At 32.9% G+C, this 15,884-nt stretch overlaps 2 protein-coding genes across 4 annotated transcripts; one reads left to right on the forward strand and one right to left on the reverse strand.

Moving 5' to 3' along the window:
* The first annotated feature begins 188 nt into the window (after window positions 1-188).
* Window positions 189-5,993, forward strand: LOC102611048 (uncharacterized). Of its 3 annotated transcripts, XM_025092632.2 has the most exons (4): window positions 266-348; window positions 1,648-1,661; window positions 3,795-3,911; window positions 5,488-5,993. In XM_025092632.2, the coding sequence occupies exons 3-4, from the start codon at window positions 3,881-3,883 to the stop codon at window positions 5,871-5,873; spliced, it is 417 nt and encodes a 138-aa protein (XP_024948400.2). In that variant the 5' UTR covers window positions 266-348; window positions 1,648-1,661; window positions 3,795-3,880; the 3' UTR covers window positions 5,874-5,993. The 3 variants fall into 3 exon arrangements, with proteins under 3 accessions (XP_006491494.2, XP_006491495.2, XP_024948400.2); XM_006491431.4 differs by lacking the exon at window positions 1,648-1,661 and having other exon boundaries at window positions 189-348; XM_006491432.4 differs by lacking the exon at window positions 1,648-1,661 and having other exon boundaries at window positions 221-348; window positions 3,822-3,911.
* A 158-nt stretch (window positions 5,994-6,151) lies between these two features.
* LOC102611545 (cytokinin dehydrogenase 1-like) lies at window positions 6,152-9,208 on the reverse strand. The gene is made up of 6 exons (XM_052433364.1): window positions 9,147-9,208; window positions 7,905-8,740; window positions 7,493-7,620; window positions 7,167-7,427; window positions 6,815-7,077; window positions 6,152-6,733 (listed from the first exon to the last, which is right to left on the reverse strand). The coding sequence occupies exons 2-6, from the start codon at window positions 8,578-8,580 to the stop codon at window positions 6,412-6,414; spliced, it is 1,650 nt and encodes a 549-aa protein (XP_052289324.1). The 5' UTR covers window positions 8,581-8,740; window positions 9,147-9,208; the 3' UTR covers window positions 6,152-6,411.
* Window positions 9,209-15,884: the final 6,676 nt, after the last annotated feature.

The following is a 15,884-nucleotide window of genomic DNA, read 5'->3' on the forward strand; positions in this document are numbered from 1 at the left end:
AGGAAAGTAAGAAGAACCAGCAGAAACCAGGGGATCAAAGTGAGAATTACGAAAGTGACCCGTGTTTTGTCTCCAGCCACGTGGTCCAATGATGGTTCGACAACAGCATTGCAAAGTAAACGCACGTCAACGTCCGTAGATTCGTGTCAAACAGGTGTCACCACAATGTAAAGCACACGCACAGGCCCAAGGCCCAGCTCGGTTCCGTGCGTATCATTTAAAACAAAACAAAATGCAGCATAAAGGTGGCAAGGAATGCAGAAAGCTTCAAGATCAGGCAGATCAAAGCAGCAAGCAATCAGAGCTGAGAGTATAACTCTGCTTGCTCATTCTCTTTCTCAGTCTCAGGTAAATATTGTTTGTACTCTTTCTTTCTTTCTTTATTTGATAAGAACATTTGAGTGGCCGTGAAGTCAATGAAGTTATGAGGCTTTTTATTTTTGTGGGTTCTGAAACTTGAGTAGTAGGGCATGTCTGTTATGGTATTTGTATGTGATATTTCTATAACGCTACGTTGCCCTTCTTCATTTTATAATTTACTTTATTGGCAATGGGTAATATGGCCCTTTTCTTGATGTTCTGATTGAGAAGGCTTCTTCCATTAATATTTTTATGTACATTAGCATTAAGTACAGGAAGTTTAAGTAAGCTTAATTTTGATGATGGCAAATAGGGATTCAGGGCACTGATCTAGAAGCACATTTAACATGATGGATATAAATGATTTAGGAGATTAACATGGTAAATTTTTAGTGATAGGGATACTTGATACGGAAAGGTGAATGAAATCTGCTATTTTCTTCAAACATTGAATTGGTCGTCTTATTCTATCAGTTTCGTTAATGAAGAGGACTGCATGCTTTAATTTAAGGGAGACGATCAGTGTTAGGTCCAATGACATTTTGAAAAACATTCAGGATTTGATATGACTTGAGGAAGTTTTATGACTACAATGTGCGGTATCTTAAATGTGGAGATTATCACGTCACTAATAAGAAACGAAGACGAAATAGAGAGAAAGAGGATAACAGTTTTGAGTAATGGTGGCACAAATGGAGGACATGGAGGGGGGGATTTTTTCGTCTATAATTAGCTTGTTGGGTCTGTGGAGTGAAAGGTGAATTTTTTGGGATTGAATTTTACTCCCAATGGACTCTAAATTTAGAATAATTACTTTTTATGACTTGAATATCCTATGCATCTCCAACCTCAATATTCAAAGGCTTTGTTTAAATGAAAGTGCCATGCTTGAGAACTGTTGGAGGGTCCCTTATGTTTGTATCAAGGATTTGCATTTGTCTCACATAAATTTTAAGTGTCAAGGTCTGTGACAATGACTTTAGATGTGAATATCACAATTATGAGTTTATCCCTTATGTTTGTACCAAGGTTGTGTATTTGTGTGGGATAAATTTAAAAAGTGTCAGGTGACACTGACTTTGGATGTGAATGTCACAATTATGAGATTGTAACATTGTAACACTTTCCCACACTTCTGTTTTACAGCCCTATGTGCATTTTGAAATTGAAAATTAAACGTTGTCACATCATTTGACAATCTTTTCTTGCTTTGATGTTCTAGATGCTCCTAAATGCTTTATTTTCATTTTCATGATAGAAACTGACATATTCAGTAACATTTTGTAGAGAGGATTTCAGAAGTATGTTGCAAGTGGGACTCGAGAAGTCGAATTTTATTTTATTAATTTTCAACATCCAAAAACATCTCTGTTAGCATAAATAGAAAAATGGTTGTCCAAGCTAAATATGTTGGTCATTAATCTAAATGTATACAAAATTGCTTATGAGACCTATTAATGGGCCAAATATTTCCTGCATACATGGGATTGAAAACATCTGTGTGATGTTTGAGGGTATAGATTGGCTTTGAAGACTTGTATTTTATGTGTTTTAAGAATTATATTCCAACTACAATCATCGAATGTGTTTTATTTGGATTTGTGAGATGAACTGTTTTGTTGAATGAGAAGTGACGTATTCTGAACTACTAAAACATGTAGTCTATAGCCTGTTTGTCATTTTGTATGTTATTTACATGTTCTCATTATTTTCCTGGAACATTTTTCTCTTCACCGCATCTCCCATGGGGGATCATATTTCATAACTAGCATTTTAATCTATAAAAGGAAGGTTTTCACCCCTGGACATACCTTAGCCTGCTGTGAATGTGCTGTTATCTGAGTTTGAGTGACAATAGGGGCAAGGGTTGTTGTTTAGTGGGTGAGATTTCTCATCTCTGTCCAAGCCAATTAAAAATTTTTGGGGGTGGGAGGGTGGGGGAAGGCTTGGAAGGGAGTTTATAGGCCAATTAATTGAGTGCTGCTTGATTTGAAAGCCTGTGATTTTATTGGGAAACCAATCTATCTTAAAAAAAAAACTTTGTGCTTCTGCTATACAATGTAATCACTAGGATGTGTATGCATTAGTTACAACTTGGCAAGTATTACTTCTTTTTTTTTTTTTTTTCAATGGAATGTTGGTTATTGGTGACCAATCATATTCAGTTATTTCTTGAAGTTTTCACTGTCGTATAGGCTTATCAATTGTGTTAAAGACGTCTTAAGGTTATAGAAGCAATTAATCATTCTGCTCCCCTCTCTCTGCAAAAGTTTTACTCAAACATCTTAGTGGAGGTCTGGAGCATACAATATGTAATTTAATCATGTGTTACTGTGGAAAATACTTTTCCCGAGTGAATTTTTTTTTATTTTAAGTACAAAGTCTCTTCAAAATATTGTTAATTTCAGAACACATAATTTGTTAATTCCCAAAATGCATAATTAAATCATTCTACAAAGTTCCTTAGTATGACAGTTTAAAGCCAGAGCTAAAACTCAAAAGAGTCAATTAGAAATCTTGCAAGTGTTTGGATAATTCATTCATTTCGAAGAAACTTAAATTTGACTGAACCAACATGGAAATGCGGATATACTGCTATTGACAGATAGATGGTTATGCTTCGCTCTGGGGGGATTCTGGTCTCTTGTGAAGAATCAGTAAAAATTTCAATTTTATGGAAAGAAGTTGTCTTTCAATTATTCTTCTAAAATCCTCCACGTGCAGAAAGAAGTTATTGGACCCTGTATAAATGTAAATAAGTGGTTTTTCTTTCTTCCCCCCCCTCCCCCCTCTCTCTGACGAAAATAACAAAATATTCTTATAAATAGCCAAATGATCATGATTTTCAGGATCATGATTTGTAACTTCTGGAGAAGAAAATAGGGTTCCCTACCCACATGAGATTTCTTGGGAGATATGTGTATGTAGCTTTGTACTTCTATTTTGTTTATGAAGCTTTACATTGGCCTTTAATATTTTCTTTCGGGTGAACAAAAGACATTCCCAATATCCATAGCTAATTTTTCCTGCTTTGTTTATTATATTGTTTAAGAGGTCATGTTAAACTGAGCCACAGTCATGATTCTGAAACTGTATATCACTCTCAAGGGTAATGTGTATTATGATCATAGCTAATTGGCATTCTTTTGTAGATTTAAAGATATCTTTGGCAGTAGTTTGTTTTGTGCCACAGGAAATTTCACTTTGCATTTTATTGCTAAAACATAATATACAAAACAATATCTAAATTTTAGATACTGTTGCTTTCTTATGTATTTATTCCATGTCGTATTGCAGAAATTTTTCTTGTTATAACCAACTGTTTTCTTGGATCCGTTTTGCATAGATTGAATAGTACGTCAATTGATAATAATTTGTTTTATTTTGTACATATATTCTTACAATATTTTTGTTCTGTTGGATCCATTCTGAAGATCTGCAAAGAATCTTATTTCTGACAGAAGAGAGATAATTTACTGGAACTTCTGTGTTGTTTCACATCTGCAATTTCCGATCTGTCATGGATTATCAGTCCGTCGGAGTTTTGCACGGTACTATCTTCATATGTCTTATGTTTTATCAGTCTGCTTAACTTTAATTAGTTTTTCATTAGTATGGACAACCATACCGAATACAGAAATAAGAATATCAGGAGTATAGATAATACCAATGCCATATGTGGAATGTTATAACAGGCAATCTTGGTTTTCCATACGTTGATAACTTTCCCTTTGAATATATGAGCTGTTGATGTGTCATCTTTTCTCCTTGACCTTGTGCTCAGAATTTTATTGAAGCTTGGCTGGAAGTTGTTTGGTCTTTCAATGCCTAAATGACTGGTCGTATTTCTGCTATTAAATGTCTGTAAATGTTGTTCCAATATTTTGTGGGTGCCAGCTAGTGCAGTAGGTAAACTTTCTTAAGCGAAATCAATGTCTGGGGTTCGAATCCTATCACATGGTTGGGGAGGGAATTGGGTTGTCTTTAGACTGTAAAATTTAAAAAAAAAAAAATTGTAGTTCAATATGAAAAAATAAAATAAAATAAAGTCAAATGTTTGTGCACCAAAGGAGACTAAAAGAACAAAACTTTTGTATAAGATGATGTTTACCAGCAGCTTGCCGGACTTTAACGAATGTTAGCTGGACAAATATGAGCCATTGATCGGACATTTCTTTTCATTATACTTTAATCTATAGTCGAAATAGATATTTTGCTCCTGTTGATGCACAAGTTTTTCAGTGCTTAAAAGTGTAACAATTTATTTTCTTACTTAGTAGGAACTTCTTTTTACTGTGCATGAACTTTAATATTGTCTGTCTTAAAAAGAAAAATCTTTTCCTGTTCAACTAAAACAGGCATTAAGCTCTATTTAAAGGTAAGTCAAAAGTAAAAGAGTTCCAAGTATTAGACTACTAACTACAAAGGCCAACCTATTTGAGAACAAAGTCATGAAATTTACTTCAAGTCCAAAGCTTTACCATGGATCCACAAACAGGAGGATGAATTGTTTTATTTTGGATATAATTGCTGGAGCTAGTCTTGAAATATGTGAACAACAGAAAAAAGGCAACATGGAATCGGTTCAACATATTTCTTTGTGCACTCATATAACTGCTGGAAAAGACAAGATTGAGTGAGAACACTACAGTGATATGTGTTTCAGGACACCCATGTCCAACCATAAAATTATTTGCAGGGTCCAGCAATAGATGCATTCTTGGAATTTCACAGTGAGCATTTTCCATTTAGGATTTTCTAGTTTTGCCCATGATGAAGATTTCCTGACATGTAATTTGACATTCAATAGTTAAATTAATGAGATATATTTACAGTTGTTAGTTAAACATCGATGGAATGTTGCCGATCACGTTATTGTAGTGGAGTGGATGCAACCCAATTGCCATGTGCATTTTCTAATGATTTTGTTGAATTCTTTGAGAGACTTCTTTGTCATTTTAGTTTCACTTCTTATCGTAAAGCCCTTGATAGAAATATTTTGAGTGATTGTAATTCATACTCCTCTCACATCAAATTAGTTCTTAAAATGTTTTTGCGCACCAACACATTATCTGCATATGGTGGTTTCGGTTTGTCATATTGATGTTCTGAGCTTGGATTCCCCAGATAAAGACGGAAAAGACACAAGGAACAAAGCAACACAGTCTAATCTCGCCAAGACGGATGAGAAAGATATTTCAAAACCCTCTCCTGGATCCCAGAGAGAGCATGAACAAGTTGATGCAGTTGATAGGGATATCAGGGAAACTGTTCCACAAGATGCAGTTTTGGGAAATGCGGACACTTCTGGTGAACTAAACATGGAGGCTACAATAACACCTGATGATGTTGTAAGGGCAGGGGGATTTGGAGCTAGAGATGATATCAGTAGTTTTCTTCCTGTTGCGAGTGATTCAACTGATTTTGAAGCTTCAATCCGTGATGCCCAAGATTATGAACAACCACGGGAAGAAGTACGTAGGCCAGGACTTGGGTGGAGAGAGGTACCCTAAAAAGAGTAGTCTGTTGTCATTGCAATCAACGTTTTTGACATTTTCTGCTTCTTGAGATTGTGTGATTTTGAATAACATATCATTATATACTTTGGCTTATGAAATTTTATATTCCCAATAGCATTTCTTAGTATCTTTAAAGGATGGGTACATAACATCTAGTCCATGATAATAACATGTATAGTTTACTTTATTGAGTTAAAAAACATACTTTATGAAGCTTAATTTATGAGAACTTTTCTTAAGATAATAATAATGGTATAACTGTGAATAGCAGAAACCAACTGCACGTAGCTCTCTGTATTGAATGTTTGGAAACACATCATCAGAGGCGGTCTAATTGCAGAATTACAATTCCAGTTATCAACAAAATTTTAAAAGAGCTTATTACTTTATCTATTGTTATTATGGTTCTGGTGGAGACCCAATAATGTATGGAAAGTGGAAATTAACTATTAGTAATGTACAATTATGCTAAATAACGGTTCCATATGACTTAAGGTCCCTCTTTAATATTGGCTCGTGCAAGAGAGTAGTGTCATAAGAAGGGTATTGCTTTTTGGAAGATTCTCTGCCCAGGAGCAAGGATTGCCAAAGGGTCATAGGCATATTTCCTCTGTACAAAAAGTTTCCACTGAGGGCCAAAGTGAGCTTGCCACTCTTTTTGGGTGCTGTAATGAGGCAAATATTGCTTAATCCCAAGATTGGCCCTAGTACTGACGTCCAGAATCCTTTGATTTTGGTTATTTATGTGTTCTAACCCATCTGTCCCCCTTGATGATGGTAATGCAGATGATAGGAATGCCACTAGGTAGAAAATATCTTCATCTGGGGTGACAAAAGATGTTTTCCTGTTCCACCTGCAACCAGAGGGCAAACAAGGTTTAAAAGGTGAACTTAAAAAGATTAATAAAGAATTCTATGACCTGTTGATTAATTACTTGGACTTGTTGACTGGGTAGATGAGGACAGGTCCATTGCTGTTGTCTTTAAGAATTTCACCAAAGACCTGTTGAGCAAAGTCTGAGATTTTGCTTTTGGGTATGAGAAGATTCAGCCATGGATGAGGAACTTCCCATAATCCTTTTTCTCGGAGTTTTATCTCGGACACGTGCACTCTATCCAGGAAGTCTACATAAGAAACATCCGATTGGAAGAGTGTGGATGGTATGAAACTCAGTTTTGATAGTAGGCTTTCAGTTTTCTGCATCATGATGTATAGAGGTTAGCAATGAATTCTCTGCTAGCAAAGACTGTTGTTTGCATTGGAGTAGTTTTTTTGGCAAGTCATACCTTGTCCATGATACCAGCCTCATCTGGGTTGAAGTGTTTGGCCATTTCTAGACAATAAAGAACTTTTCCATCTGAATTGAACTTACTGGCTTGAAGTGGGTCTCTTGGATTGAAGGATGATCTCCAGTTATTTAGGAGGCCTGTTCTGTTTATTATTACAAATCCTTCAATGTAGTCGAATGAACTCTCTGATGATATTAAATGCTCTTGGTCCTTGGTAAAAATGGAGAATTCTGAATAGAGCACTCTAATCCATCTCACCTGTGAAAATTGATAAACAATGTTAGAAAGGGAGTTACACTTCCATAGAGATTTATGTTTTTTACCATTTTCGGAGCTGGTTCGAGAGATATTCTAGCCCGGGTGATGATGCCAAACTGTCCTAGTCCTCCAAGAACACCGTGAAAGAGGTCGGCATTCTGCTGCTCCGAACAGGTAAGCACATCTCCCTTTCCTGCAACCAAACTCTTAAATAAGATTTTTACTTGATGCCTATTATCTCTGTTTTGCTATTGCATCTTCTTCTAGGTAGTCAAATTAGAAACAATTATATTAGGTTCAGTTCACGGTAAAGGTTTCCCATAGCTTGATAGGATAGTGCAGTTGTCATTTTACCACATTCAAAATAATTAAATTGCCATGCCACCCTCATCTTTGGCAAAGTGAACTCGTACCATGTTCTAGCGGGGTGTATTTTTGGCGATCGTGGCTAATAATATATAGTTTGCTTGAACGTACCTGTGACAACTTCCAGCTGGTAAACGTTATTAATCTGGGGTCCATGCAAAAATGCCTGACCACTAATTCCGGCATTAGATAAAGTTCCCCCGACGGTAAGGTGGAGGTAGTCTGTCCAAGACTTTGGTGCAAGTCCATGTTTAAGAGTCTCATGCAGAATATTGATCCACAACTCACCACCAGAAACGTCCACATAAGGCAGCTCACCTGTGTGGACTTTCATAACTGGTTTTTGGAGTGAAGGCATGTTGATGACTACTCCTTGGTGAGCTTGTGCTTGACCTTGGAGGGAGTGACCATGGCCTCTAGCAGCAACAGTTAGCTGTGAAGCAGTACCGATATTGAAAATATGCTTTATTGTGGAGGAAATATCCGAAATTGATTTAGGGTATAATACGGCTGATGGATGGAAATGGTAAGTGTTGCCGAAGTCCTTGGCTGCATAATGAATATTCTCAAAGCTGAAATGCCCATCTAGAGTTAGTTTCTTCAATGAGAAATGGTTATCAGAGGAAGCAGAATGAGTTTGAACTGCCGTGGTGGCTAAAGAGAGATTAGAACAAAGGTTGGCTGTATCAGGTATACAACTGAAAAACAAGATAAAAAAGATCCTGAAGAATAAAGGCTTGTTTTGTCTGAGAAAACTAGAAAGTGGTGACCCCATTTTCTCCGGCATATCCTAAGAGAGGGAGAAGAGAAGAGAGATTCTGTATGTTATTCTTTGTTGGGGGAAAGCAAAAGGAGAGGTGTAGAAGATGCATGGAAGCGAAAGGCAGAGGAGAGAATTTAAAGAGAAGGGCTTTAGGCGCGCCAGAGTCAATACTCTCACATGTTCACTGCAGAGCCCCCATAAAGATTGTTCATTACTTGGGCTTTGGGTATGCGTATGTGTTTGGGGATCTTTTTGGTACTAAAAGTTGAGGAGATAAAAAGTCACTAGAAAAGTTCATGAGAAGATTTTACATATCTTTGGTACTTTCCCCAACAGTTACAACCGCGCCATATATAATTGTTTTCTTTTATGTATTCTTATCAACCTTTCAGAGATGATATCATTAAAGAACAAAAAAAAATCCAACAGACCATGTATAGAATTGAGTTATGTTTGTAGTATATGATGACAATATACGTCAGTTTTCCTTGGAAGTTAATTTCAATAAATTATATATGTTGTATGTCTCTACTGTTGTCAGAGTTTGTGCATATGAGTATATTTTCTGATATAACCAGGCCGGCCCCTACCAGGTTGGATACTTCCTAGTCCTGGACCTGAGTGTGAAGAAGGAGGGGGGTGGGGGGGGGGGGGGGGGGGGGTGGGGCATTCGTGGGTCCCTTAGCACATGAACTTCATGAGGTTTTGCTTGTGGGAAACTTGGCAAGCCTTGACTCTGGTACAACGACATGAACTGCAAGCATTTATCATAAGATTTTAGTCTAGTTGAAGCATGCGGATTAGCTTCTTTACACTGAATAAGACTTACTTGTTGCAAGTGCAATATCATCGAGTATTAGTGTTTAGGAAGTCTCTGTCCAAAATCGGTAGATGCTAGATTCTTTCACATGTTAATCTTATCCATAGGTAAAATCTGGAGTCAGGTTATTATTATTATTTTGAGGTAAGTGCAGAAGGAGGTCCATCTGCCCTCACTGGTTTTTCCAAGATTTTGCTTTAATGGGATCTTCTTTAGGTGCTGATGGTGTAGGGGCCGGGGGTGCTTGTTTCTGAGCCATGAGCAAGATTTCTTCTTCTTTTTTTTTTTTTTTTTCCCCAATTGTTAGAATATACATTTTTACAATGTAAAAATTTTCTCCCGAGTTCTGATACATTCATCTTGTAGTACATCCTCCAAATAAATACCTCTACAGAATTTTAGGGAAACACTAAAAAAGGGCCTTTGAGTCTCTGTGCTTTAGACTCCAGCATTGGGACATCCTAGAATGATTCTCTTTCACATAATATATATACATATTATTTAATTAAGTCATTGATTTGTGCCCAACAATGTGCTGTTGTGGACATTATTATTGCACCATTCGCCTTTTGACATTGGTTGGTGACGGATTTCAGCAACAAATCTTTTGGGAAACCATTCGGATTGCCACAAAATTTTTCACATTATAGTATTATTATTAATTTCACTTATTCATCGCTGTGTTTCTAGTGTTTGCCATTAGTCTTTCCCACTTTTGGTGTATTGACATAATTGCCTTGTCCCAATTATTAGAGTCACTGACGAATTATTTATTGTGTTATAAAGAGTTAAAATGTCTATCCAATACTTCTCCAAAATAATAATAATAATAATAATAATAATAATAAAGACAGAAAGAAGAAAGAAAAAGTCTATCCAATAAGCATACTGTTTTCAAAAAAATGAAAGTGTTTTTCTTTTTGTAAGATTTTATAAATTGTGAGTGCCTCCTTGGATGTAAATTCTTCTGCAGCGTAATTATGGAGTAGCATGTGGGGACATAATAACTCTTCTTGTCTTCTTATTCAAAGTTTTTTGACTTATACAAGTCTACTGAAATATTTCTCGATGTCTGAAACTTAGATAAGTGGTTTTTCTTTTCTTTCTTTTTTTTTTTTTTTTGATAATTCAATTTTTGGTAGATCTTCTGTCATGATATAAGATGAGATATAACTATTTATATTATCGGTCTCTTAAAGTTTTATGTTCATTAATATTCGTTGGATTTAAGGTAACTCAATAGATGAGATGTATTAAAATTAAATATTTAAAAATTTTAATATTTTTTTAGTGTGTTTAAAAGTGAAGTGTTTTATTTTTTAAGCTGTAGTTGTAGTGGAGTAAAAACTATAACTATGAATCAAAATTTAAAAAAAAAAATGACTACTAAGCTGTCAAAGTTTAGTTGTCAAGGTGTTTGATAACACTTTTATAAAGTTGGCTTTGGCGGTCCAACTGCAACGCGTCACTTCTAAATGCACTCTTTCTGTCTCACTTTTAATCTTTTTCTCCCAATATATTCTCTCTGCCCCTGCCGTGTTCTCTCTCTCCCTCCCTCTTCTTTTCTCTTCAAGTTCTTAATCTCGGCGACAACAAGATAAAGGACACATTAATTCCGACATTTGCTGGGAACTCTTCGGGAGCCTGAGGTTCTTATTCTACCTTCGAATAAATTTTATGGTCCTTTAAAGGATTATAAGGACTGATTAATTTTTCTCTACGTTGCCTAGAACAACAATTTTATTGGTTCATTCCCAGCAATGTATGTAACTTATGAAAATATGAAAGCTATGATGGATATTGGTGACCCAGCAGATGAAAATGAGTCGAAGCATATGGGGAAACTTATTATTATATGAGAGATTTAAAAAAACAAGAGAAAAGAAGGGAGAGGGGAGAGGGGAGAGAGAGAAAATATTAATAAATTTCATTCATCTCAATTTTTTTTTTTATTACATAAGTCTATTGCTCAAGAATACAAATCATATTATATAAGATTACAACTGATATTTATAAATCGGACTATTATTGAGACTAATTTACATTAATTCTTATGAAACACCGTCTAAATTTTTATCTTCTCTAATATTCGAGATATATTTATTCCACTCACATTTTTAATATTCGAGAGACATCTACTTCATTCGCATTTTGAAAGAAAGAAAATTGTCTTCTCTCAAATTGAGAAAGAAAATTAAACACTCACAACGAACCCATGACCTCACAATTGTGAAGTTTGGGTTCTACCCACTAGCCTTAGCCTAGTGGCTTTAATTCATCTCAAATCATTTTAGTGGATATTAATGGGAGTAAAAAATTAAAGGTATATCTAGGGTCCGCTCCATTATTAGTCACATTTTTTTTAAAAGGTCACTATAAAATTTAAGTTTGTTAACGAAATCTTTGTCCGTATAGAAGTATCGTAATTGAAGTTAAAATTACTCTCGATGATGAATGAGAAAATCTGCTTTCATAACACTCATGAGGAAGAGGAAGCCGGGAGGTGCCCACAATCGGTTTAAATATTATATTATGATGACTTGTATTCCCTTTAATCTTATTTAATAGCGTAAATTTTAGGGATTGTGATTAATTATTATATTCCGTTAGTCTCTGAGATTTTCGATTTTCAAATTGCTAATTATGATCATTATTCTCCTTTCTTTTCTCAGTGCTTCCTCGAATATATATATATATATATATATATATAAAACAATGAAATGTTGAACAACTCTTGTCTTTTTGTAATTTAATTGTAAAGAACTAGATGCTCGAAATTTCTACGTATAAGTCCTGCTTGGGATAAAATGACTTTTGAAAAGGGTCTTTAACTGCCGATAACATTTGACTTTTGAGCGACGATGAGCAGAGAAGGACGCCAATAAGTCATCGAGCATTTATTTAATTACTACGAGAAATATGGCTTTTATCGATGGCTAATCACCATCGCAACACAGCTGGCTGCGACGGTCGCAGGATAATAATACATAAAATTATTGTTGCAGGGAAAATGTTTTTCAATGAGTCTGCGAAAAATAATCTACATTTGAAAGACTATATAGGAAGGAACTGATTAATTTATTATTTAGTCATTTTTATTCAAGAGTAAAATATTACTATAAGGATTTGGAAGTCCAAAATTTTAAAATATGGACACTTCTCAAGAAACATTAGGTTTAGAAGCTTTTTTGAATTATCTAAAAGGGACAAAAGTTCAAACTAATTTCTTTTTTTTTCCTTAATTCGAAAGAACTTTAATCTAGTATCTTTTTATGTTTTTTTTTTTTTTATCTTTCTTTTAGAGGGCCACAAAAGAAATTTAAAATGACTTCTTTAAATTTTAAAAGGCAATGTCGGTATTTTGTAGATAAGCCAACAAGTTGCATGTATGGATAAATTAACTTGTCAACTAATACTGAAAAGAAAAATTTGATGATAAAGTTTTGTAACAGTAAAATGATAAACTGTTGCTGCTTAATATGTTTTTATTTCTACACTTTTTTATTTCACTATTTTCTTTAATAACTCATATTTTTAATACATATTCAATTTTATTTATTCTATACTAAATGTATATTATATAACAAAAAAAGTTGTTTATGTGCTATTATATTGTTGTTTTAATACCGTCACTCATTTTTACGGTCATATTAGGTTAATGGACCAAAGTTTAATAATTCAAAATAATATGATTTATAAGTCTAAATATTTTAAAAACTTTTGGCATTTATGATTTTAATAAACTACATGGACTACAATTGTAATAACAAACTAAATGAATCTTCTGCAATGAATAATTTTTCCATTAGGTTATGTTTGGCACGCAAGATTAGATTGATTAAGAATTAAGAACGGAGTAGATTAGGTTGGATTATAAATAGTGCTAATTTATGTTTGGTATAGTATTGGATGGATTATATTAAATTAAATTTAAATGAAACAAAATAGTATTTAAGTTAATATTTGAAATTCAAATATCAACTATTTATGGATATTTAGTAAGAAGTTTTATAACTAATTAAAAATAAAAATAGTAAGAAAATATATTCAAATTAGTTATTGAGAAGTAAAAATTATAACAAAGAAATATAAATTATATAAATTTCTATGTGAGATATATCTATGCATTAAATAAAATAAATGAAAATATTTGAATAATAAATTAATTAATATTTTTTAAGTAAATCATGAATAAAATAAATAAATTACTTAGTAAATAAATAATTTTAAGTTATGAAAAATAATGTAATAAATAATAAATATGTTTTAAATGGACAATTTTTTTCTTTTTCTCATTGTTTAATTCTAACTAAACCCACATGAGAATTGAGATTATTAATATTTTATAAATTAAAATTTCAATTTAGTTCATTAATCCAATCCGAATAAGCGTGTGAAACATGGGATTAACATTCTCAATCTTACACTTAACCCTAACTTTCAAACATAATCTTAGATCACTGGCTGAATAAAAAAAGACAAAGTTGTGTTACCTTACAGTTGTTGCAAGCTAGCTGGATATATGGATATATATTTTGAAAAGCAGTTTAAAAGGACCTTTAAAGACAAAATGCTACCTGTCAACTATATAAGGACTTTGGTGTCTTAGATCCCAGCAACAAAACAACACAAATTGATTCCCTGTAATATTTTATTCCAAAACGTACATTGGCTTTTTAGACCATATTTGTATCCATGGTAAAGTCACAACTTCCCTGTTGTTAAGCACTTGATGTGCTTTCATTTCAATTGGCAACCTTTTGATGTCTTTTTAGATTTTTAATATTATTAATTAGTGGGTCTGATTATATTGAATCCGCTCTAAAGTAGAGTATTTTTTCATATCCATACGATCAAAGTTACAATGAGTTTTTTTTTTTACTATTTATTACTTTACGTGTGCGGCTGTGATTCGTGTTTTATCTTATAGCAACTCCAAGTTAACAATAAACTTAATTAGTTTGTCAAACATATTTTATTAAAGACATTTTTTTAAAGGTCATGCTATGTAAATGTAATCTAAAAGTGCTACCTAAAAGTTCAAGTATGGTTTGATTGCGGACCATCTTGAGTTATTGTTTGCAATTCTTAGTCATATTATGTAATTTAGTTATGTATAATAGTTAGGGATATTGTCAATTTCTTCTCCATTAAAAAAAAATATTTATCGCTTATTCTTTGCTATTTTTATAATATCCGACAACTTTTTTAACACTTTAATTTTACAGTATTACTATTTTTTTATTTGAAATGCACTTTTGTTTATATTTATAATAAATAAATAAAATAAAAAATAAATATTAAAAATAAAAAATATAGATTTCAGTGTAACTAAAAATTATAATAAGATATTTTTCTTTTGTTATTTTAATAATTTTGTTGTAATAAATATATATTTTATATCCCCAAGATGAATATCACGATATTGATTTAACAACACTTTAATAATTTTGCTAAATATTCAAAATGACTAATAGAAATTTAAATTATCACTATATTGTTTTATATTGTGTTTGTCTATTTTATAAAAATTTTAACTCATTTTTTTGTTGTTATAATCTAAGGGCATGATAATTAAAAAGGAATCTACATGATGATTCACAAAATTAGAGGAACTGTATGGGACTATTGTATATTATAAAAACAGCAAGGGGTAAGTTTGGTATATATTGATTTCAGTATGAAAATTTGAAAAAATTCCTCGACTAACAATATTTAAATAATTTTGCTCAATATTTAAAGTAATTAATACAAATATATATTATTATATTTATTATATTGTTTTTATATTATGTTTGTCCATTTTAGCACAAAAAAAAGTCATTTTTTTGCTGTTATAATCCGAGCACATAATTGTAGAAAAGGAATCTGTTTGATTGTTTATGAAAATAGATGAGCTATGTGACTGTTTAGATAAATTTTGGGGTTTCGGTGTCTTTTTTCTCAATGTTAATAAAAAAAAAATTGGATAAAAATACATCTATATACAATGCTTAAAAAATGCCACCATGCAAATTCTTTTATTTTAAATAATTAACGGATAGTATTATTATATTCTAAAGGAAAAACAAAAAGAAATCGGAATGTCTCAATATATTTTTGATGATTGATATAATTGATATATTTGTCCTTTTTTTTAAAGCATTCTATGATAGAAAGTAAATTTTCTCACCCCTCGTGTGGACAATAATTCTATTTATTGTCGTGATCGATATAATTTCTTATTATGTTTTCTTTTCATGACCTGATAGAAAGTAAATTTCTACTTTCTTCACGTAAAGAGCGTTCGAACTCCAAATCTTTTGTGCCAATAAAATTTTACCGACTAGATTAACTAACCTCTATAATGGTGTTATACCATCTCTCTCTTTATATATATATATGGACATAGATACAGATATAGATATATATAATGGATTGCATTTGGTACAAAATGTTGGCAAGTTTCAAGATTCTATAGAACATATTTCATTTTGAACGGACATATTCGAATATCTTTACTTCCAAG

This window comes from Citrus sinensis, chromosome 9 (assembly GCF_022201045.2).
Source record: "Citrus sinensis cultivar Valencia sweet orange chromosome 9, DVS_A1.0, whole genome shotgun sequence".
Lineage (NCBI taxonomy): Eukaryota > Viridiplantae > Streptophyta > Magnoliopsida > Sapindales > Rutaceae > Citrus > Citrus sinensis.